General features: G+C 41.9%; 3 protein-coding genes across 4 annotated transcripts in view; 1 reads left to right on the forward strand and 2 right to left on the reverse strand.

The window, feature by feature from the left end:
- The window catches only part of LOC133107901 (transmembrane protein 135-like), an 89,741-nt gene extending 82,175 nt beyond the window's left edge, over positions 1-7,566 (reverse strand). Inside the window, exons 1-3 of the mRNA XM_061217190.1 lie at positions 7,241-7,566; positions 4,648-4,775; positions 1,058-1,150 (exon numbers count right to left, since the gene is read on the reverse strand). Of these exons, the coding sequence (XP_061073174.1) occupies positions 1,058-1,150; positions 4,648-4,775; positions 7,241-7,381 (362 nt within the window). The 5' untranslated portion in view covers positions 7,382-7,566. The remainder of the gene's footprint in view (positions 1-1,057; positions 1,151-4,647; positions 4,776-7,240) is intronic.
- A 5,381-nt stretch (positions 7,567-12,947) lies between these two features.
- Positions 12,948-17,499, forward strand: fzd4 (frizzled class receptor 4). The gene is made up of 2 exons (XM_061216927.1): positions 12,948-13,515; positions 14,527-17,499. Exons 1-2 carry the CDS (start codon positions 13,261-13,263, stop codon positions 15,862-15,864), a joined length of 1,593 nt encoding a protein of 530 aa, XP_061072911.1. The 5' UTR covers positions 12,948-13,260; the 3' UTR covers positions 15,865-17,499.
- A 371-nt stretch (positions 17,500-17,870) lies between these two features.
- On the reverse strand, positions 17,871-25,184 carry LOC133107690 (butyrophilin subfamily 1 member A1). Of its 2 annotated transcripts, XM_061216773.1 has the most exons (8): positions 25,102-25,184; positions 23,948-23,982; positions 23,575-23,609; positions 20,327-20,626; positions 19,547-19,834; positions 19,033-19,164; positions 18,809-18,834; positions 17,871-18,357 (listed from the first exon to the last, which is right to left on the reverse strand). In XM_061216773.1, exons 1-8 carry the CDS (start codon positions 25,114-25,116, stop codon positions 18,325-18,327), a joined length of 864 nt encoding a protein of 287 aa, XP_061072757.1. In that variant the 5' UTR covers positions 25,117-25,184; the 3' UTR covers positions 17,871-18,324. The 2 variants fall into 2 exon arrangements, with proteins under 2 accessions (XP_061072757.1, XP_061072759.1); XM_061216775.1 differs by lacking the exons at positions 23,575-23,609; positions 23,948-23,982; positions 25,102-25,184 and adding an exon at positions 21,000-21,064.
- Between the last annotated feature and the right edge of the window lie 161 nt (positions 25,185-25,345).

Genomic DNA, 25,345 nt, shown 5'->3' on the forward strand with positions numbered 1-25,345 from the left:
CTCTCCAGGCTTTTCCCATCTCGCTGCCCTGGGGGAGAGGACTTCTGGCTCTCGGAGCTCACCTCTCTCACCGTAAAGCACCGCAAAGTCCCTCTTTCCTCTGTTTTGCTCGCTTTTTATACATTCGCGCAACTTGAATTGTGATAAAAATAACCTGAAATAAGACAAAGAGCGGAAACTGAACCCGTCCTGATGTGAAGGTTGCCCTCCGTGTGCCGTGTGCTGAGTGAGAGGCCCTGGATAGGATGACAGACTGGGGCTCTGTGAATCCTGTCATGAGCAGAGCTACCACACAAGGCCAATCAGCAGCTTGTTTGAATGGCTTTGCTCTCCACAGAAAATCTATAGAGGATAATGTGCAAGAACTTTTCCAAATTTAAGGCTCACAAAGCTTTGATTTGTCAACCCCTCCAGACACAGGGACCCTGAGCAGAGGAGATAATCAGGAAGGGTGATTATCTAGGTTCCTCCTGGTACTGGTTAGGGTATTTGCGGTTACTTTTGTCCACAGAAGTTTGCAGGTTTCATGAATCCTCAGTATTGTGCTGTTTAGAGTGTTTTTCTTCATTTATGGAGAAGGAGCATACAGCCCCTAAACCTAAAAAAATGACTCTTCAGCTCTCCTAACATTTCCTGCTGAACCGGGAACATGCATGAAGATGATGACTTATACAATTTCATTTTGTAACCAAACTCTTTTCTGGAATTCAGGCCCCGTGCCCCCTGATTGTTTCTACCCACTGAGGACCCAAATTTGAGTTCTCATTAGCTGTCTTATTAAGCAGAAATAGTGTTCGGGGGGCGTCTTCTGATGCATTAGGGCACAGCTATAATGTAGCCTTACCCAAAATATTTACATTTAACGACAACCACTCGCTCAGGAACAGACTAAACATCCTCACTGGTCACCCAGCGCTAAGCCTGTAGACTGGAGAGCGTCTGGAGAGCACCACACAGCAGAACACACCTGTTAGCATGCCTGTCTGACGCTGGCCTTGCCTTGGCCCAGCCAGGCCAGCACAGGACGGGACGGACAGGGGAAGGATCGGACGCTCACCTGCTCTTTCGCTCAATCAGGATGGCCAGGTAAGAGGCGGGCAGTGCAGCCCCGAAACCCGCCGACCACCAGTAGAACCGGCCCAGAAGCCTCCTGCAGGGGAAGAGCAGGCACAAAACCAGAGAGAAAGAACAAATGAGCGGACTTCACATTTGCTGCAGTCCACTTTCCAGGAAAAGGCTTGTGCTATTTAGCTTAATATGCACAATGGAATCCATTAACACAGCTGTGTTTTTACAGCAGGAATTCAGGTTAGAGTACCGTGCTCTCGGGAGCACTGGGAACATCTCACCCGGGACTCGCCACATGCACCAACCCCAACCAGGGCCCCACGGAAAGAAACATAACTCTCCCTGTTACTTTTAACAAGCTACTTCTGCAACTCATTCTATAAAAGAGTACCCGCGTATGGTTTTGTTAGAGAAAAGCAGAGGAGAAGCATTCTGTTGGACATAACGCATTTGCAAATCGGCTGCGCTATTATCATTAGATCGATTATGCCCCTTTTCCACTGTAGCGCTGAAATGTGGCTGGCTTAGTCCAGGTTCCAGGTGGTTTTCCATTAGCATTTTTTGCTATGCTAACCTAAAGCAGCACACCACAATAGCATTGCCGATGCTAACGCACTGCAAGCAAGCTATGGGCTGAGTCAGCAAGCTCTCCAACTGAGACCGGTCCACCGGCATCTGCGGGAAAACAATGTGACGAAGTGAAGACGGGAAAGAGAAAGCAGAAGCCTGCCAGGGCCGATCACAGGAAATAAGCAGAGGTGCACAGCAATAACACTGTGTGTTTTGTTTAGGGGAAAAACCTCAGGCTAGAACCGCAGACGAAGTCCGGGCAGTTATCTCAATCTGGGGAGAAGCCATCATACCGCCTCCGTGCGCTACATCTCAGGTCGTAGAGAATTTGAAGCTGTCATACTGTATCAAGTCAGACTCCAGCTTGTGCTAGAGCTGGGTACAGCTCAACAGTGGAAATTGGAAATTCAATTCACTGCACACCAATCAGATGTTCCCAAGTGTTTTGGGACTAGCAGTTCTTGGGATGAATTACCATTCTTAACAAGATGCAACAAGGGAAGCAAGACGAGGGTCCTGTCCTGACTGTGGCCTCAGCCTGTGCTGGGAAAACAAAATGAAAAGCAGAGAAAAGAGGAAGAGGCGCTTTTTTGTATGAACAAATGAACAAGACGCATGCCATCACATTGCCCACATTTCACCTCTGTAACCAATGAAATCAACAGCAATCAAAGCAGTATCAGTGGCTCTTTTGTCACAACTTTTACTTAAACCAGAATGTGCAATGCCGTTCTCAGTTTGGTTTGGTGGTTAAAAGATGAACTGCCAAAAATAACTTTATACGATAGTCGGTCCCCCAATAGCTGGCTCAGACACTAGCAGCCTTCAGGCCACATGGTGTGAGCTTTGTACAGCAAAGAAAACACCACCATCTGGGTTTATTTACCGCATTTGAACTTTTCCAATAAACTACTTGTCAATTTCAAGCTTTAATTAGCTATACTTGTTAAATGGCCATTGTGAGGTAAACTAGAGCTCATTTGTCAGGGACCAGTCCCGGGTGCATTTAAAGTTCCACACATGCAGGGCTGGTCCGCCCTGAGGCAGGACCACTCAAAACAGACAGGGTCACAAGGTCCACACAGCCCCACATTTCAGTACATTAGGTCAAACACTTAAGAATGCATACCCTTCGGACCAAGCTCTGCCTCATGCAACAGCTGAGATAATGATTCAAGTGTTATTTTCACAGTGTATATAAAGCTCTAGGCACTTTTACTGGTGCCTGGAGGTTGTTTGTTCAGCAGCACCCTTAAAGGGACAGTTTGGGTTTTAGTGTATGGATTTGATTGGCCCAGTGGCAGCCCTGGCAGGTGTTTCTGTGTGATGAACGACATTTCAGAGTTTCTGATGACCCGCCTGCTTTGAAACAGCAGGTTTAAGACTTCGGGGGTTTGTGGTCTAAAGTAAGAAAACACACATCAAGGAGCTTCAACTCCAAAGCAGCTTGAACAGCGACAGATATAAATCGTGATTATTCTCATATTATTTCAAGTTGGAACCATTTCCTGTGTGTATGAAAACTGAGATGGCCTGCAAAAAATATATATATATTTATGTTTGTAATTATGGATAAAAGCTATAAACATTATCTGTTAAATAATCTGTAGAACCTCAAAAACATTAAGTTGCAGCAAAGTAAAGCCAGCAGGTGGACAGAAACTTCTGTGCGTTCAATATCCTTCAATGGAGACAATGGGCGGCCTGTAGCTTAGTGGTTAAGATACATGACTGGGACATGCAAGGTTGGTGGTTCATTCCCCGGTGTAGCCACAATAAGATCCGCACAGCCGTTGGGCCCTTGAGCAAGGCCCTTAAACCTGCATTTCTCCAGGGGAGGACTGTCTCCTGCTTAGTCTAATCAACTGTGCGTCCAGGCCAATCTAAAACATATATCAAACTGAGATTAAATGAAATTTGCTATCCTATCCTATCCTTAAAGGTGCAATAGTACACGACCATTGTAAATCTCTTCCTATCATTGAAAAAGGCTCACTGACATGTTGACTCACCCTCTGCCTAGGTTTATAGTCCTTACATTCGGGTTTCAAAATAAGCAGTTGACAAGCAGGCCCGACACTCTGTACCAAAACATTGTATAGCTGTACAAAAATTAAAGCTCATTGGTTGAAAATTGGTTTTAATTGCCACAGCCAATGGCGTATCAACATCAGCATGTTTACAGATAATGGGTGGGATAAATAGTGTTGTGGTTTGAGCATGCATTGTATTGGCTGTTTCATTTGAACAGCTCCTCAGTGTCTCCCAAGGTTCAATGTCCACAAAGCATGGGTCCTGCCTGTGGGAGGCGTGCAAGTCCACCATGACAAATCCCCATACCCTCCAACACCTTTGATCTCTGCATTGCCCCAAAGGCGTATAAGCCTTCATTAAGAGAAAATCTCTACAACGGTTACCAAAGAAGCTGAGTTTATGATTCCAGAAGGTCTTTATGTGCCTTGGTATGTCCAAGACCCAAGACCTCCACAGTGCAGAAAGGCCATGAGGCTTTTACAAACCTCCGTCAGAATGCTGCACTGCTCTAATTGCTCCATGTTGTTCAGTCATTAGCTGCTTCAAACTAATTGTCTGGCTTTGCCACCCCGGTTCATGGAAATGTTTTGACTGACTTTGCAGAAAGATTCAGAGTGATTAAAAAAACACTACATTATTCATGATGTATGTTGTGAAACATATAGAGCACTGTAAGCTCAAGTTATTCCTGAACATCACAATAAGTGTGTTAAATGCGTTTTGTTAGTATTCAAGATCTTCCATAGGTTTACCACCCTACCATTTGCATCAACTAAAAAAAAGCTCACGTTTGTGCTTTCTTTATTAACTATATTCATGTCAGGTGAGCATTCTCAAAATACACTTATTTCAATCTCTTATTATACACTGATGACTGAATGTATGATTAATGCATATGTATAATATTCAAGCAATCTGGGAAAAATGCTTTGCGATAACCATATGAATACAAATGAATGTTGGTGGATTTCTTACCGCAAGATACAGAAAAAAGCAATGTATAGCCCTCCATTGGCAGTCAAAAATGAAGTGGACTGGAGAATCTCAGGTAACAGCTGTTTCAAGTAGTAATCCTTTTTCCGCCTTCGGAGAATGGCTGCAATCTAAAAAACAAACCAGGTATTATAGACCGCAGGGATCTAAGAATGGCTTACGGTGTAATGGTGTACTATGCAGGAGACAGCCAATCCTGGTCCGGGAGAGTTGCAGGGTGTTCTGGTTTTTGCTACTCAGCACTTAATTGATCAATTAAAGCAGTCGATTACAGTCATCTCACCTCACCTCGTTTTCTTGGTCTAAGTAATGTTTGTTTTAAAGAAAAAACTAAAACCTGCAGACTGTGCAGCTCTCTGCGATCAAGGTTGACCATCCCTGATCTAGAACATTTCCCTGATCTAGAACATGGAGCTGGCACTGAATACTGAATGGAGTCTCATAACAGCAGCAGTATGTAGCCTTCATTTGAAACTTGCATCCAGCCATCACCAAACCACACACCAGGTGAACAAAACCTGTCTTTTGCATTTAACAGCAAACACTTACCATGGAATGATGCCATCTGAAGGTCATCCTTCCTCACTTAAAATTACAATGGAATTGCAATACTCACTATCAAGATGGCATTCAAGCCTATATTTCACTTATCATGGCAATTAGCACCCACCCACTCTCCTTTTCAGCTTTCAGCCAAACAGTTGACAGAGCATTTTACCCATTGATTGTTTACCACCCCCTCCCACCCCACCCCCAGGTCAACACAGATAAACACAACCCACAGAGCACCCTGTAGAGTCTGGCAACTCTTACATTCCCCTGTTGCCACAATGATGCAGTACAGCCTGCAAGTAGAGCACATTCCAAACATTGTCCCTGACTGTGTCAGTATGCTCTGTGACACAGGGGCACCATCATCCAAACACTCCAGCCGTGTGAGAATAAATCACGGGCCAAAGTCACCAAGTCACAGGGCATGAACATACCATTAGTAAAGAAAATGTATAAGCCACATCTGAAGAGGCCAGAGGGAATTGCATTAGCTTAGTGTTAATTCTATAAGGATTGTATTGTGCGTGTTTGAAGCTGTATAAGATTGGTTTCGAATGTTTTGTGGCAAAGCAGGTTACTGATTATTTTGTAAATTATTATAATGAGTGGACAACACTGCGCAGGGTTTAAGAAACATAAGGCTTAACTTCTGAAACACCTCTATTGAACCCTTGTAAGGATGAAGGCCACCACCATTCTTTTTCCTGTTTTTTTATACTAACTGTTGGACGGGTGTTCAATTACACAAAGAGATATTCTTCAGAAGGAAGGCAGGGTGAGGGATATAAAATGTACAAAAATAAGCTAAGGGAAAACTATTAGTAGTATAGTAATAGTGCTGTTGGCCCTAAAAGACAAAGCTGGACACCAAGTAATGTAGTTATTTAATTAAATCATTAATTAAATAATTAGATTGACTAACGAGAGTAATGTTAGCTGGTGTATCGTTGCTATATATGCGCTTGATGACTTAGTTGCATTGTTGCATAAGCCATCAACGGTGAACTCCAGCTTCATGTTGCACGCAGTGACAGCAAGCTAAATACAGTGGCGAGAATGCACGTAAGGCAGCTAACAGAGGACCGCTTTATCACCGGCATAAACTGTAGCTCACACCAAAAAATGTATTATAGAATTTCAAAGATAACATCCTATATTAAGTAACTACATAGTTGCTAAATAATTGTTATGAACCAAAGACTTTCAAAATAAAAAGCAGTTGCTAGTCAGCCAGGAAAGATGCAGTGTAAAACAGTTATTCACATTAAAGCGTTTAATTGTCTAGGATAAATGGTTTAATTGGCTCTATAGCCAGACTTGCTAGCTATGTATTGCGTCAGCGAGTTACTTACTGTAGCGCTCGCGTTTAGAAATCCAGTTGCTAAGTAACTAACATGAGCTATATGTAGCTAGCTAGCTATAACGTAGCTAGAGCTAACTATGTTGTGACAATGCTACATTGTACCTAACAGTGACCAAACTGTTTTCTTTACCTGGTGGTTCTTCTAAGTATTTAGACTAGCCAGCTACGACGAAACTGCCATTGTATATGTATAATCAGATAATAAAATGAGCGCACAGCCTACTCTTGATTACAGCAAGAAAATGCACACAAGCTTGCTAGCTAGCTAGCTAGCTAACTGTCAACTGTCAGAACTACCAATACCATAGTGAACGAGCCAACGTTACAGAAGTCGTACACACAAAGTTGACAATCGATTAAACTGATAAAGCTTAGCCTCATGACATGACGATGTATGCTAAGTAGAGATTAAATAATGCATTTTGCATACCAATATTTTCAATACTGTCACATCGTTACTCTCGCTTCCTAGTTTTACATGCTAACAAAACAAAAGACAGCATCAAGTTAGCTGGTTAACTAGCTGGCTAATGTTTCTCATTTGCACTCAAATGCAGTTCAGTGAATATCAATCGATGCAAGAAGCCAAACAGTTCTTGCATGCTATTAGTGCCTTTCTCTTGTAAATGGTGGCGGTTTAGACGAAGCATTTAAACTTACGAGATATAAGGGTGCATATATTTTAAATGACACCTCCAAAGCTCCGGCTGTCACCTGGAGTGTTGAAAGCGTACACGATGGGCTCCATGTATGCCCTATTTCGTAGCAGCTGTGCGGAATAGACTTGCTAAGGGCAGCCATGTTTGTAGCTACGTTCCTGCCAGACTGTAGAGCTGCGGTCACGGGACCATTGCCGTGTAGCGCTGAGAGTTGAAAGCAGGGAAAAGGTCGCCGCTGGGGTTACAATAGGACACCCCTAGGTAGGAAGATCCTAAACAGCCACACAGAGCGCTGGTCTGTTGCATCGTACGATGCTTCGATCACAGCCGTCCAGATTAATTAGTGGATTCAGAAAGGAACATCCGGTTTACTTCAGAATCGAAGCGAGTTTTGTTAGGAAAAGGATTAAAGAGAAGTAAAAAAAAAAAAAAAAGACGTAAAATAGAAAAAAATTGCAATGCACTGTTTAAATAACATTCAAATAACATTTAAATAACATTCATTTTTAGTTTTCAATACCAGCCCTACATTATTTGTCCATTGTATATGGGTTATTTTATCGTTTATCGCAATTGGCTCCTAATTCCTTAATAGTTTCAGTTATTTAGAGTAAATTTAGTTGGGAGACAAATTTCATGCTATTAATTTATTTATTTACATTTTTGTCATTTGGCAGAAGTTTTTAATACAATACAGTTAAAAGGTGTTCATATAACTGACAAAAACTTAAAGAAATCGATACATATTCCCAAACTACAATCTATGAATTTAATGCTTTTTACAGAGAACTCTCACAAAGATGCTTTACAGAGAGCAGAAGAAAATTTGGACAGAAACCAGGCCTGAAGTCCAAAAAAAAAAAGCAAGCAAATGAGGTAAAAGCTCACAATCTCCCGAAAGGCGGTGTTATTATACAAAGTCTACTTGGGAATGAACAAATACAGGAGGAATCCAGTTTTATCTTCCAAGTAGGCTAAGATTGGGTTAATGCTTCAACAAGACAAAATGTATTGCTAAGATAAAGAGGTATACGTCATAGGTTCCTGTCATCATGTCAAGAATGAACAAGATCCACCAAATCCACCAAGAATTGCTGTCGTTGTGCATTCCAACTATATATCTGACACATCCCCTATACTCCCTCAGTCAGAAGGTGCAATCCGATACCACGGTCTGCTCTACGCTTAAAAAAATAAATACGCCTGCTCTGTAGTTGACCACAGCGGTATAATGCATCCTCCCTATTTGTGTTATACTCAATCATCAATTTAGGACATTTTCTTATTCTTACAATGAATTATATTCCCCTGCAGTATTTTGGCTGCAGAACATTGGTGAAGTAAGTATAAGTGATGGGTCTTTCTGGTAACTCTTACAAAGTTTGTACTTGACATAGTTTTCCAGGTGAAATTGTCCATAGCAATGTACACATTTCTATTGTTATCAATGTTTTATATGTGCAGTAAAAGGCTCTATAACAAATTTGGCCTCCACTAGCGTCTGGATGGCATCCGATAGTAAGGCTGCAGTAACATGATAAAAGTAAAAATAAAAAAAAGTTTAACTCTTAAAGCTATGTGTCCCATTCCCTCTCTGTACAATCCACATATAGTCGTATGCAAAAATTTGTGAACCCTTGGTCAAAAATCCTTTTACAATTAATATCTTGGTGAATAGCTTGGTGACAGAAGAACCTGACCTCTAAATGGTACAAAGTTAAACATAACACAAAAAATGGAAAAGGTTAAGAGCCTTTTCATTCTCGCTTTTAGAATTTCCCCCAATTCTTCCTGGCAGAACACCTCTAACTCGGAAATATTCTTTGGCCTCCTTGCATGTACCGTATGTTTGAGATCTCGCCACAGATTTTCAATAATATTCAAGACTGGGGTAGCCATTCCAAAACCTCTCTTCTCCAAAAGATACCTTAAGTTCAATTTTGGTTTCATCAGTCCAAAGCACTTCGTTCCAAAAGGCTTACTTCACACACTTAATTTTGTGTTGAGGTCGTAGGAATGGTTTCTTTCTAGCAACTCTGCCATGTAGGTCTTTGTTGTTTAAAGTATGTTGTATTGTTGTCCTGTGAATAGCTAGACCTGTGTCTGCTACTCTTTTGCATTGTTTTGTGGGTTCTGCTGAGCATTTCTCACCAGGTCTTGTGCCATTTTATCTGAACATTTCCTTAGTCTTCCAGACCGTGCCTCGACTTCAACTGTTCCGTTTAGCTTCCATTTTATAATGTTTCTGACAGTGGAAATAGGCAGTTTGAATTGTTGAGATAGATTTTTGTAGCTTTCTCCTTCTTGGTGGAAATGAACCAACTTCATTCTGACATCCTTGGACAACTGCTGTAGAGGAACCCATGGTTGTTAACACCAGACAGAACAGTCACTGCAGTTGGATACTTTAGAAGTCATGGAATTACTTCAGCCCTGGAATTATATTCACTTGACTCATTGAAGCCCTAACAAATAAATGACCTGGGTCTACAGTCATCTATGTAAAGAGTAACAAAGAATAGTCCAAAAGGGTTTCCAAACTTTTGCACAGGGCCTTTTCAGAAAGGTCTCTATAACTCTGTAACATTTACAGTTCAGGATTGTTTCTGTTCACTTAGATATTCATTGGAAAAGGATTTTTGACCAGGGGTGCCCAACTGCCTAATGTTTGCATATGACTGTATGTCCCTATATAAAAACAAGACTGACATATATGATACATATATTCGATTTCCATACAAATCACAATATTATTCCAACAGTATTCACTACTTAATTTCACATGCTTCAAAATCACATTTGGTTATCCATTCCTTATTATTTTATTTAAGCAGGTATGCCAAAATGTCGGCACGGATGGTGCAGTGGGTAGCACTGCCGCCTCACAGCAAGGAGGTCCTGGGTTCGAATCCCCGTCGGCCGGGGCCTCTCTGTGCGGAGTTTGCATGTTCTCCCCGTGTCTGCGTGGGTTTCCTCCGGGTACTCCGGTTTCCTCCCACAGTCCAAAGACATGCACGTTAGGCTGATTGGAGAGTCTAAATTGCCCGTAGGTATGAGTGTGTGAGTGAATGGTGTGTGTGCCCTGCGATAGACTGGCGACCTGTCCAGGGTGTATTCCTGCCTTTCGCCCAATGTATGCTGGGATAGGCTCCAGCCCCCTGCGACCCTGATCAGGATAAGCGGGTTCAGATAATGGATGGATGGATGGATGCCAAAATGTGCTTGCAAAGCATTTATCACCTAATGTGTAGCTGAAAAAGAATCCATCAATAAACATGAAAGGGAACAAAAGTCACAGCTACTGTATGTTACAATGGCACAGACACAGTTACATTGAAGATACCACACTAACTGAATACACTTTTTCTTAGTTGTTGGCAGGACTGCTTGTTTCCTGCTGACATTGCAGAAATGACATTGTGTCTTGAAAATTACAATTCAGACAACTGATGTACCATGCAGCACAGAGTGTACTGAAGATAATGTGTGCACACATAGTACACATGCTATGGTATGATACAACTTAAAATACCGAATGTATTTCCTCATTAAAAGCATATGCTTTCAGTCTATAGAAATGCAATTGTATAGCAATTTGAGGATGAAGTTATGTGAAGGCTTTTTCACATACCTGTAACTTTCGCTCAAAATATGCGTTTATGTAAATGGCATTTTCAGATTCTAACAAATTGTTTATGTGCTTTTACATTTATTTTTCTCTCCCCAATATACTTGCTTTCAGTCAACATTTACATTGAATGTATTGTCACTCTCTTGTGTTTCTGCAATGCCACAGTGGGTCCAAGGGGGCTTTTAATCTTGAGATTCCTCCTGCATTGCTCAGTCAGCCAGTATTTTTGCAAAGACCTAAGGAGACCCCAACCATCTACCCAAAGGATAATTCCCTTGCCGCCTATTTGTGAAATCACTGCTTCTTTGTGACTATATGAAGTTATACCAGATGGTGAAATGTGTGACTGAAGTGGTCTTTGGAGAATAGTTCCTCTAATGTGAGAAGTTTCACTGTGGCTGAGATAGCTTTCAGAAAGAGCACTTTGCAGGGAGAGAATGGTCTCACAAATACATTAATGAACTTATCATTGAAGAATGAAACAGTCTCTTTCTGTTCTTCCTGTGGTAGTGAGGGAGGTCATTTGCAGTGTGATTTAATAAAACTGTATCAATACCAAATATACCATCTGCTGCCCCTCATCTGAATAAGCAGCTGTGCTAATACTCGGGTGTTTTTGGTCTATGAAAATGCTTCACCGTCAAATTTAAATTTGGGAAAAAGGCACATTCCACAAATACATCTTTCATAGAACACACATTTCACAAGCCATTTCTACACCACTTTCACACATCAGTGAGTTGGGTAAAAAGTATTTAAAAAAACCTCCTTTAGAATCAAACTATTAGTTATGTGTTAAATAAGCACATCACAGGCTATAGACATGCCTTTATTCAGAGAGCTATTGGAGATCTTGTGATAGTATTATTTTTTATATGACTGACTATTATGCAGCATTTTCTAATATACAAAGATTTATTGTCACATTTCTGAGTAAATAGCTTATTCTTTGCTCTCTGTGTCTTCACTAATTATTAAGTCATTCAGCCTGCTATATCTTCTCACTTCATGTAAAAACAATTTAAATAGTGTGAGATAATTTAGGGAAAACTTTGGGATTACTTGCCTATTTATTATTCAGATAATTGTCTCAAGATTAATTAATTTTGAATTGTTGTTACATACCCATCATAAATCATGCCCCCTCTGCCGACATGTACAGTATGTGTAGCCAAAATGGTGTGGATTGCATTGTATAGTACAAAGATATCTCCTAAATCGATTAAACTATGTGCGTTCCATACAATTCCATGCAACATTTAATGGAACTTTTTAGTAACATTGCCTGCTTAGAAGTAAAGCTCCCTTCACATCATATTGCCCTCAGCTCTTTGTTTTGAAACTTTGTAATGAATCATTCTTTGACCTTTGGTTGGAGTGATAGGAGGGCCAATCAATCAAGAATGACAGGGAGGAAGAGGCAGACTCCTTATTATGGCAAATAATTGCCCCTTTTATTTCTGAATGTCTTGCTCGAGAAATGCAAATACTGTCTTACATTTTCATCGGTTCTCCTGAGGAAAATTAGTTCAGTCGCTCCTCCATACACACAAACAAAACACACACCGCACACAAACAAACACACAAATGCATTCACGCAGTGTGTAAGGTGGTGGGGCATCCCAGGAATGCAAATACCTGTCTTGTATCTAAACTGGGATCTGGGGTGATTGGAAGGTCAGGGAAGAAAGGTAAACAAAAACAAACACAAATTTAAACCCCGGTAGAGAACTTGTAGAAGCACAATCATGCAGGCATTACAAATGATTGGGTTTTTCGTGTTCTTACAAAAGCTAGCCTGTTCGATTAGAAGCATGCACATAAGAGCAACAGCGTAACTATTTTAAGTATGGTAAATTAAAAGCTAATTCGAGTAGACAGATGCTTGTTTAAAACATTCCCCGCACTGGAGAAGAGAATACAGAAAGGATTACTTTCTTCGAGTCCACTCAAGTTCCGCCCTTGTATTTGATCATTGCTCTCTGATTGGCTGGACTTTACTGGGTGAGTCAATTAGAGCGCTTTCTTTACCAAAGTAGGCTGGGGGAGAGCCCGCAGACTCTGAAGCTGCTGTCAGTGCTGCAGATGGTGTGCGGATCAGGGGAGTCCGCGAAGCAGGCACCTCTTGAGAAGAAGTCCAAAAAAGTTTTCATATTTTTCCGCGTTAAAGCTAACGTCTTTTAACGCAACAAAATAATTGTGTTTTTTTAGTCAAGCGCCACATTTTGCCGGGCACATTTGAAACTCGTTACAGAATTGTTTGGTCTACCAGTTCTGCTCTAGTCTTTCTTAGCTGTGCGGGGAAGCACAGAAAAACTTGGTTGGCAAAGCAGGACCGCTGAACATCGGGACCAAATTCTGGACATTTGGATTTACATCGGAGTGGGAAAATGCATTGGATTCCCATTTTGGATATCGTGGCGTTTTTTCTTATGGTTTTCCACAGTCACCTGGGGCTCGCGCATGCTTTTGGGGACGATGAAGAAATGACCTGCGACCCGATCAGGATATCCATGTGTCAGGATTTAGGATACAATGTTACAAAGATGCCCAATCTTGTCGGGAATGTGCTACAGTCGGACGCAGAGCTACAATTAACAACTTTTACCCCGCTTATCCAGTATGGGTGTTCCAGTCAGCTAAAGGTTAGCAGCTTGTTTACTGTAAATTTAATTCACTCCTGTCACTTGACCGGTTATATGCCGTAGCTTATCGTTGGGCATCGACAGGAACGAACCTGCGTTATTATTAACATATTTGGGCAAATTAGGCCTACCCATTTAATCATTTATTACCTTCATAATTGATGCCTGAACTCAAAATACTGAAAATACTATCATTTATGCAACAACGCCAACATATTACAAACTTTCAGTGTATTTTGCGTATCATTGACGAATGCGTAGCTCTGTATTGGATTACGTTTAGTTTTTGCAAAATTAGGAATTCCAACTGTTAAATTGTTCATATTCTTATTCTTCCCTTCATACTGCTTGATACCAGTAGTCTGTAAATACTGGGATTACCGAACATGTTTAAATTTATGTTATAATTTCCTTTAGCGGTTGGAAATGTGTGCCAAAGTGACCGCGGTGAAAATCCGACATTTCCTCTCGAGCAGAAAAAAACACCCTGCAGATTACCTTTCAAACGTTCAGTAACAATGCATCTTTAGTGTAACTCCTATGTGATTAATCTGAATGTTCTCATGAGCATATATTCTTAATGTTTGTCTCTGAGCATCATTTTAAGTACATAGATTTCATAACAGTTAATATCATAAAATTAGATATTATGTTGTGATGCCAAGAATTTTGCTTTCATTTTGTGATAAATTTGAATGTGACTGGACTATGAATACCTTTTTGTAACAAGGTGATATTTAAATATTTTTTCTTCACTCTAATATGTAATTTTGAATATCAAAATATCTCAAGCCATTTCAAAACTAGTCCTGCCCCCACAGTGAGATGTATATATTTTTCTTATGTCTGATAGAGGTACATTTATAATGAAAGTAAATTCACTGTGTGTGACGCATACTGCGCGACTGTTTCTCATGAATTATAACAGAAAACCTCATGATTGTGAGTACATTTTATTTTTTTAAAGTCTTTTCACTGCCCGTGTCTAACTTCTCTTTTTCTCCCCCGCAGTTCTTCCTGTGCTCGGTGTATGTCCCCATGTGCACAGACAAGGTCCCCATTCCCATTGGCCCCTGCGGGAGCATGTGCCTGTCCGTCAAGCGGAAGTGCCTCCCTGTCCTGACGGAGTTCGGCTTCGTGTGGCCCGAGGTGCTGAACTGCAGCCTGTTCCCCCCTCAGAACGACCAGAACCACATGTGCATGGAGGGGCCCGGGGACGACGACGCGGCCTACCACACCATCCGCACCCTGCCGCTGCAGCCCATGGAGGAGGAGTGCCACACGCTGGGCTCCGGGCCGGATCAGTACGCCTGGGTGAAGCGCAGCCTCAGCTGCGTGCTGCAGTGCGGCTACGACGCCGGCCTGTACCGCCGGCAGGCCAAGGTCTTCACCGACATCTGGATGGCGGCCTGGGCCGTGCTGTGCTTCATCTCCACCACCTTCACCGTGCTCACCTTCCTCATCGACTCCTCGCGCTTCTCCTACCCCGAGCGGCCCATCATCTTCCTCAGCATGTGCTACAACATCTACAGCATCGCCTTCATCGTGCGGCTGACGGTGGGCCGAGAGCGCATCTCCTGCGACCTGGAGGAGGCGGCCGTGCCCGTGCTGATCCAGGAGGGGCTGAAGAACACGGGCTGCGCCATCGTCTTCCTCCTCATGTACTTCTTCGGCATGGCCAGCTCCATCTGGTGGGTGATCCTCACGCTCACCTGGTTCCTGGCGGCGGGGCTGAAGTGGGGTCACGAGGCCATCGAGATGCACAGCTCCTACTTCCACATCGCCGCCTGGGCCATCCCGGCCGTCAAAACCATCGTCATCCTCATCATGCGGCTGGTGGACGCAGACGACCTGACGGGGCTGTGCTACGTGGGCAACCAGCACATGGACGCCCTGACGGGCTTCGTGGTGGCCCCGCTCTTCACCTACCTGGTGATCGGGACCCTGTTCATCGCCGCCGGCCTGGTGGCGCTCTTCAAGATCCGCTCCAACCTGCAGAAGGACGGCACCAAGACGGACAAGCTGGAACGGCTGATGGTGAAGATCGGGGTCTTCTCCGTGCTCTACACCGTGCCGGCCACCTGCGTCATCGCCTGCTACTTCTACCAGATCTCCAACTGGGGCGACTTCAAGCAGTCGGCCCGGGACTCGTACCTGGCGGTGGAGATGCTGAAGATCTTCATGTCCCTGCTGGTGGGCATCACCTCCGGGATGTGGATCTGGTCAGCCAAGACGCTGCACACGTGGCAGAAGTGCTCCAACCGGCTGGTGGCTTCCAGCAGGACAAAGAGGGAGAAAAGGACGGACAGCTGGATTAAGCCGGTGAAGGGAAACGAGACGGTGGTTTGAGGTGTGGCGGGGAGGAACTGAGGAGTTCGGGTGGGAGGTTTCCCGACGCTGGCGGTGTGGCGGGGCAGAGCAGCTTTTCAGAAACATTTCTCCCCGACCTGAGCGTGGGTAGGCCGGGCCACGGACAGAGCTGTGGAGCTGGGTGGACACCAGGCCCTGGAGGAAGTAGGTTAGAGACTCTGGTTTAGAGGGGATGCCACGGCCATATTGTGTGGGGTGTGGCCTGCAGTTACTGACAGTGCCTTACCGAGAAGGGCTATGGTGGACAGTGAGCGACTCTGGCCCGCCGCGGCCCTCCCGGGATGGGTCTGTGGCCGGCCTGGAGCCACTGGTGTACGGGTGAGTGGGGCACAGCCAGGTCAGCCCCTCAGTAGCCACCAGCAGTGGAACTTCATTTATGTAGCAGTCTCCCTATACCAATCTTATGCATTTCTGAAGTATTTGTTTTTTTAAAGTAACTTTACACTGGACGATTGTAGTGCGGATGTTACATAGATCGATGCGTGGCGTGCAGCCACATTGAAAAGAATGCACTATGAAGAGATTATTTAGGAGTGCTTGTGTTGTGCCTTAGGGCTGGGGATGGCCTGGGTCAATGAGAGATTGGTGCTGCTTATTAAACTGTGGTATTTCTGAGCTGCGCGGCAGCTTTGTGCAAGACCTCTCAGAGGAGCTTGGGAAACCTCGGCTAGCTTTGGTTTCTACTCCTTAATACATAGAACGGGTTACTGGTGATTAAAATAAGAGCATTTGTGGTCGTAAGTGGAGGGTTTCATGCCTGTTTCTGTAGTGGTTTTGGGAAATATCCACTAGACACTCTTAAGCTTTGAAGTTATTAATCAAATACCTTGGCCATAAATGAATTGTTTTTTAGAAATCTAATGCATTTTTTATCCAAATTTTTTTATTTAGAAATTCTAGTTTTGTTTAGAAAAGTTAATCTTATCAGGCACAGTTAAAAAAAAAAAAATATATATATATATATGACCCTCCTCCCCATGAGTCCTACCTCACCCACACACGCGTGCACACACACACACACATGTGCACACGCACACACACACACACAGACATGTGTGCACCCACGCACACACACACACTGGCCATCACATGAGCAGAGTTGTGCGTGGTTCTAAACAAGCAGTTTGTCATGATCCATCAGAGCTTCCTGATTTTCCTCAGTGGTATTTTAATCACTTAGGATGTCACTCTAGAGTACAGACTGTGTATTGTATAACACAAAATAAATAAAGAACAACCATTCTCTGTAAAAGAAAACAATTGACAAAAATTACAAAATAAATAAGCTCTTTCTAGGACTCATGGTTTTTTCAGGTCAGGAAGGTAAGGTATTGTTTTGAGGCCTTCTCTCTGTCCTTTGAATGTATGACTTTCAGAAGAAATCTATTTTTTCATCAACTTTAAGGTGCCAGAGTAGAATAAACTGTAGATTCTAAAAACTCCTGTCCCAGGATTCCAGAAAGTACTTTAAAACCTTTTGTGAAAGAACTGGTGTTTTGTTGTAAATGTATCATAAAGTGCTAATTTATCTTTGTAAAAATTCAACTCAAAAATATGTTTGTTATTTAAGATTGCTTTTGTATCAGAAGAACAGAAATTAAACTTTTTTTGGTGTCCAAAGTGCTGTGTCTTGATTCTTTCCATAAGCATATACACATCCGCAGGCTAGAACTAGGTAGAGATTGGAATAATTTTTCTCTGTGCCAAAAGGAGTGTGTATCTTTCACTCATTGGAAAATCTTAAAACATAAATAAATAATTCTATGTGCATCTAAATTTGTTTAATATGCCTGCTATGTGTTGTGGATCATTGCAAATTGGTGTTACTTGCTTCACCTTGTTATACTTGCCAATGACTCCCTCTAGTGGTTAAGTTCTATGGCTGCGAGTTTGGTACAGAATTAATTTTTTGGAACAGAATTATGTTTTTTGATACAGATATATTAAGCACAATGTCTATATGCTATATACTTTACATGAGACAATTATACATAAATTATTTAATTTTATTAAATAAATTTAAAAAATACAAATAATTGCAAGAGAAAGGTAAATCAACAATTTACAGATGTTTAATCGTATAAAGATATAAAGACAGTAGCGAGGAACTATCTAAAGCCAAATGTATAGTAAAAAATCATAAGAATACTGTAATGTTTGCCATAGGAAACAATCATGTAGGGGAAAGGCACAATTATGAGGAGTCACATCAGAATCGAGAATATGATGGGTCAGTGATACTATATTCATGTACATTCCACAACAACGGAGAGAACTGTTTCCTTTTTTGTGATAACGTCCAGACATGGTCGAGGTTGGCATTTCATTAGGAAAATGACTAAGAACAAAGATGACAGATAAAATATGAATGAGTGTAGTGCAGTCCTCTTTCATCCCATGTCTGTATTGGCATTAGCTTCCTTTTTGAGTCCGCTGTGCTCATCTGTCCCCCGCCAGGGGGGTGCCTGGAGACTGACACAGGGCAGAAGGGGCAGAGATAAGGCATTCATTCCTCCTGTTTCCACACCCCTACCAGCTCACTGAGGTAGTGCGGGCGGCTATCACTTAAGATGTTGCACAACATGCTATATATGCTCCATTTGCTGACCAGATAGTCAGCTCCGTGAGGCCAAATTATTTCTTCATTTAATTTGTGTGCATGGACAACTTTTAGGTATTTAAGTACTCACACATCCAGTTATATGTAAAGGAAAATATAATGCAAATTCAATTGAAATGACTTCACATACACTCAGTGTGACTTATAATTGCTTGACACATTCATATTCAAATTTGGCATACACAGTAATTGAATACTATCCATATGCATGCACACATCAAATATTAGCTTCGGAACTACAACTTTTTTTAGTGGATTTGAATTCAGAATTAATTTCAGAGTGTACAAAAACACAATACTCACAATGCCCTCTATTCCGGTTTCTTCATCTGGAAGAAATAAACAAATTTGCTGTCAGCCCTATCAGATTTTAAATCAAAATAACCTTTGTTTGAGTTAATGGCTGAGAAGCATTTTATAACTCAATACACATTTGGCTACTGTGGACATTCCATTTGAGAGTGTTGTTGTAGCACAGGTACTGTAATAAATGCCACTGTGACTTGCGCTCATATGGATATTCATACCTGGGGGGTCAGTGGTTGGACAGGCCTTCAGCCGCTTCACCAGGATTACTAGAACAAGGGTGAACATGGTGGCTGTAACCGCTGTGGCAGTGATTACAACCCAGTCGAAGGAGTCATTCGCAGAAATGTTACCTGTGGCAAAGTTTTAGCAAGAAAAGTTTTGGTTGAAAACACAAGTCTTGACAATTGCTATCCTGAAAAGCTAGAGGGAGACACGTTTGTATGGAACTACTCTGTGTGGTGCAAGCTGTATGGAACTATTAACTCTTGGGTCCAACAGAATGCTATTGTCTTTATTTGTATTCTCTCACCTCTTACACACAGGAAAAATCTGGCCAGGTGTAGCTTAGGGGCTGAAATATGAAGTGTGGGCCAGGGAAATATGGCTCCTCTAGTCTGAGTGCAGCAGTATAGGTAAACACACTAGTCTGAAGATATAACCGTAAGAGGATATCACTCTGAAAATATAACTTCAACACTTCTGACAATCTAAAACAATGAGGTCAGTACTCACAGATTTCCTCTTGCTGTGACACAACGCCCCCTACTGTACACGTTATGTTAAGCAGTTGGGAGCAGTTGATGAAGATGCTGCTGGAGACGGTGTAAAGCCCCGTGACATTGTTCTGCTCACTGATCCTGCTCAGCTCCATCCCCTGGGTCCCGGCTGTCTGGGGCTGGAAGGTCCATGTCACATTTGTGTTGGGATAGCCCCCTGAAGAGGAGCAGGTCACCAGACAGCTCCCGCCACAAACACTCTTATTGCTGTGAGTAACCGTCACCACAGGAGCACTGTAGTTGGCTGCGGATGGTAAACACCATAGAAGCTGATAAGCCTGGAGTTCTTTTTAAAGCATTGGCATTTTCACAGGGCCTTAAACCTATGATACATGGGCAACTGTTTTCATTGTCCTGTTATGTAATGAGAAGTCAGCTGGTCATCACTTGAGCTAAACTGGCTATCAGTACAACCACTATGAGCAAATGTAATAAAATGCTTAAATCAGAACACATATATCAATTCACTGATTGGTGCCATTATTACACAAGAAGAATCATTACAGCATATTGCTGGTTCATCATTCATTTTAAGTCTATCATTGCCACACCTGATTCATACACTACTTATATTGGTAAAAGTTGCTGGCAGATGCTTATAGTTAAAGACTGCTCTCTGCCTATTACACTACAGAGCCACACACCCATGTCTGCTCCTCTCTGAGGATCTGAACAGTAGAAGCCGATCACCTCTCACTGTATGCAAGTTTTACAGCAAGCAGGACCCACTGCTTACCTCTTACTTTCAGATACAGGGTGAGAGTTTTTGTTATTGTGGTTCCGTCTACGAGGACACAGTGGTACACTCCCTCATCATTCACCCTCACATCCAACAGATCCACCCACGCCATGGAGGGGCCCAAGACAGTGCGGTTTATGAACATCTTGTTCTGCTTGACATCGTTCCGGTGATGGTAGCCATTCACAAATGCAAGAGGATGGGTTCTCTGCATGTAGATCAATGTAACATTTCCTTGGATTCGGTGATTACAGGGGAGACGCACTCGTCCTCCAACCTCAGCTTGGACTTCCTGGGCTAGAGTGGGAGGGGTGGTAGAGTAAGGATGGGCAACCACAACCAGCAGATAAAAATGGAGGAGAGTCAGAATGGACTCCTGTTCCTAATGCTGGATAACAGAATGGTAACCAGTAATCTTTAGATATATTCAGCTGCAGCATGACCTGATCTCAGGAGAGTATGTGATGTATAGCTACACACAAATGTATACTACAGACCAAGCATGGATCAATAACATTTTGTGAAAATTAGGTGTGTTTTCAAATTTGACCAGTTAAGACATTTCAAATAGGTAATATGACCCATGTCTGTTTCGCTCAAGCACACAACTGTAGATGTCACAGTCATGGTTTTGCGCTGCCAGTCAGCACCGTAGTTCAGCCTACTCAACTCCAAGTCCTGCCGCAGTGTCTGCTGGCATTTACTTCAACCGTGCTACACCACGTGCTTTCACTAATTAGCTCATTATCTGAACAAAGCATGTAAAATAATTTGTGAAATCAGATGTGCGTTCAAGACAGCGAACGTTCACTGCGAACGGTTTGCAGCAAACAGCTATTGTTGAACGATTTTACAACATTCCATTTAGTTCGCATTTTGAATAGAAATGAATTTAACAATGCCAGCTAGCTGATTCGTTGCTTATCTGTGATTTATTTTTTTTAAGGTAAGAACACATATTACATTGATTAAAGCATAGCTGCCAACTCTCACGCTTTCGGCGTGAGACACGCATTTGCATGTGCGTGTGAAAACAGGCAAATGCGTGTGTCTTACGCCGAAAGCGTGAGAGTTGGAAGCTATGTTAAAGTGCATTATAACAGCCAAATAATCGTCAACTTTTGTTCAAAAATTGCATCTTCCTTGTCGGAAGTATCTTTTCAAATACTTAGCTTTGTGACTAACAGAAACAAGTTTGACTATGCTGGCAAACGTTAGCTAACGTTTGCGATCTTTAACGCAACTCAGGTGGCACAGTGTACGGTGGTTTCTTTCCCCTGATTGTTTTATTAGTTTCCATTCCCTGATTAGTTGATTTATCATTCTCTTGAGTTCTTTGCTTGATTCTTGATTATTATTTCACTTAGTGTTTTGGTTAGTTCACCTGTGTGTCAGTTTAGTCATCATTGTATCCCATGTGTGTCAGTTTAGTCATCATCGTATAAATGTGTCTTGTTAGTTCTTTTACTTTGCCCCTTGTGTTTCTGTAGCGTAGTGGTTAAGGTAAATGACTGGGACCTGCAAGGTCGGTGGTTCTAATCCCGGTGTAGCCACAATATAATCCGCAGGGTTAAGGCCCTTGAGCAAAGCCCTTAACCCTGCATTGCTCCAGGAGAGGATTGTCTCCTGCGTAGTCTAATCAACTGTATGTCGCTCTGGATAAGCGCGTCTGCCAATAATGTAATGTTTCTTTTTTCTGTGTATCACGTTTCATGTTTAATTATTTTATTGTCATGTCACGTATTATGTTAGTTTTTATGTTTTATTTCTTGTTACGTTTCATTGTCATGTTACGTTTCCTGTTTGATTGACATACACTTTTTCGTGTCTTTCCACAATCCTTGCGTTCATGCTTTCTCTCTCTCCCTTTCTGTCACTCACGCTTCCCTAACTGTTTCATTTTCTCGTGTCTACTTACTAATCTACTAACGTTAGATCAGGATTGGGTTATACTAACATTCTAACCATGTGTTCATGTTTACCTTACGTTTCTCGTGCATGTCATTTACTAATTTACTAACGCTAAGTCAGGATAGGTTTATTACTAACGATTACTGATTATCTTAACTTGTCAATCCTCCACACCTGATTTCCATTCGCATGCTGCTCTCAAGCTAATGGTCTGCCCCTGTCTACATCTGCATATAAGCGCATATAAGCTTAGTGTTCACATCATGTCTTCGCGAAATTGTTGCCTCCTGTTCGTCAGTGCATTTTTGAGCGTTTTGTCAAGCCATTGTCTTCCTGTTAAGAGCCAAGCCTGCTTATCGTTATACCGCTTAAAGTTATTGACTTTTGTTTCGTTGACCACTGCCTGCCTGTACCACAAACTCTTGCCTGCTGTCTTTCTGCTTTTGTCCTGCGGAGCGGACTTCGGTCTCGACTCTTGCACCGCCTTCGACTCCAAGCCTGCCAACCGTCCGTCTACACTACTGCCCCGCTGACAGCTTTCCTGGTTGCTGGACTTTTTGCATGGTGTACCGATTACGAGACTGCCTTCTCCCTCAGTACTGTACTTTTGGTTTTGGCTGGATTACATGTGTATGAACTTTGCATATTTTCAACGAATTCAACATTTCCCGAATGAAGCCCTGACGGGACTTTGTCATCTCTTTGTCTGAGTCTTGCATTTTGGGTCCAACCCCCACGTACCCGTCTCAAGCACAGTGCATGGACTAAGGGCTTGAGTCAGCAGGGGTTCCCCAGCTTAACGGGGGAGAAGTGTAGGAGTAGAACGCTCATTTCTTTTGCTTTCGAAGTCATGATCTAGCTTCTTGAGTTGGGGGAGAGTGGCCACAACAAGAGACAGGGCTCCTCACCGTGAGGCTTCCTTTTATTACTTCCCCAATTCCCTTTTACTCTATTCATTCAAAAAACCGAACAAGTTTGATACATCCCTCGTTTTCCAGAACACACCCACCCCCACACACTTATCCAGGGAGCATTGTGATAGAATGCACAAGTGTACTTCTCAATTAAGAAGAATGTACATAAGCCAGTGATAGGTGAAAATATTCAAATACTGAATCACAGATCACATATTAGATACACTGGATTTGTATTTTTTCACTTTCTTTCTAAAAGCAATTGGTAAGTTAATCATTACAGTTACAAAAACAGATGACATAGCTTGATAGCTAATCCTGGCACAGCCAAATGGCTATACACTGTACCAGTGAAATAAGAATATAAGTACATAAAATTAGGCACATATAGTAAGATACTGATGAGGTAATGGGACTTACTTGTGTTCTGAGAGTAATAGGACATCGATCTACATCTGAAAATAATGGGAAGAAAATTAGTCACAGCATTGGAGACACACTCACATGTGATGGAATAAATACTATAATAATTTCATATTATGTTAGCTCAACCACCTTAAGCATTAGCCTACAAGTTAGTCGCATGTGTTATTTTATGTGCCAAGTGCTATTATGTGAAAATAATTCAATGTGCTGTTCAATTGACATTTTGATATTATCTTGAATACAAACAAAACACATTGAACACACTTATTGTGATGTACAAGGGAAACTTGCAGCTTGAAGCAGTTTACAGTGCTCTACATTGCTTCACAACATACTTCATAAATAATGTCTGTTATTATATACTTACATCAAGCAGCAGAAAGTCGCACACATCACCAGACTCTGTAAGAAACATAAAGATTCCTGGATACATTTCTTATACATGAACACAAGCCCAGAAATATAAGTGTATGTGTGTATGCATGCATTTTGGCTTCTGTTACTATAACACACACACCCTGACTGAGGGGAAATCCACCTGTGCTGAAAATGAAGTGGAGAGCTGAAACTGCTGTACCTGCTGCCAGCAGAAAGATAGTTCTATGCGCATACCCTGCAGGCACCACCTCTGAAAGTGTGGCCATGCATGGCTGACTATGCATGCAAAGATTACATTTTACATGGCCAGTCATACCTCTCATGGAGGAAATAATTGCCTGACTCATAGGTCTCTAACATCCATATTTGGCAACTATTAAGAATATCCCACCAAGTGTCTCATCACTGCAATGGGTTCTGTCTGGCAAATAACTCTGCACAAAGATTTAAAAAAATGTTACGCCGTTTAATCTATTAGAAAGGCTACTATCCCCAAAACATGACACAGGCTATTGCAAGTCACAACAAGAGTATACAAGCACACGCAGTTGAAGCAAAACAAGTAAAGCAACATTATCTGAGACATAAATAGCTTTTTGTCTTGTGGATTGTGTGCTCAGCTACTTCATCAAACCAGCTTTATCCCACAACTCAACAAAAAGAGTAAATCATGGAGTAAAATGGGGTAGAATTGGAATGTTGTTTTGAAATTACTGTAACTCCAAGAAAACAAGGAGCTTTCCACAGAAAGCAAAATTAAAATGACACTGATGTTGTGTGGTACTATCAGAGCTGCAAAAACTAAGTGCTTCTATTATTGGGTACTGATTCAGGATGAGGCAATGTTAAATAAATGTATGTAAAATTTTTAACCATCAAAATCTCAAAAATATTTATTTAAATGCTCTTTAAAACATAAAACCATAAACACATGCCTCCAAAACCTCTCTAGAATTCATTTCTGGGAGTTTGCAGAATACTCAGTATTTTCAAATCATGCCTTGCATCTAAACATGCCAATGAGAGCCAAGGCATTTAGCTAGGGAGACTAAGAGACTACACAGACTAAGACTTTAAAGATACCATTTTAACACTAAACTAAACTAAAATGATCAGCATTTCTTAAAGAGCATATCTACTCACCAGTCTGCATGCCATGACTGTTCATGATCAAATACAGTGTTTTCCCCCAACTGCAGAATAAATCGTGTAGTTTTCTGTTACGTATGAGGTGGGGTTTTTACATCAGGAAGTAACTTGAATTAACTGCTTTCATTTTGATTATGCAATACAAGCTCTCAAATGATCTATTGTCTTTCGCATTTTTCGAAACCATTCCACATTGTGAGGAACCTGCTCAAGCTAAATGCATCTATATAAAGATAAC

The sequence above is a fragment of the Conger conger genome, chromosome 13, assembly GCF_963514075.1.
Source record: "Conger conger chromosome 13, fConCon1.1, whole genome shotgun sequence".
Taxonomy (NCBI): Eukaryota; Metazoa; Chordata; class Actinopteri; order Anguilliformes; family Congridae; genus Conger; species Conger conger.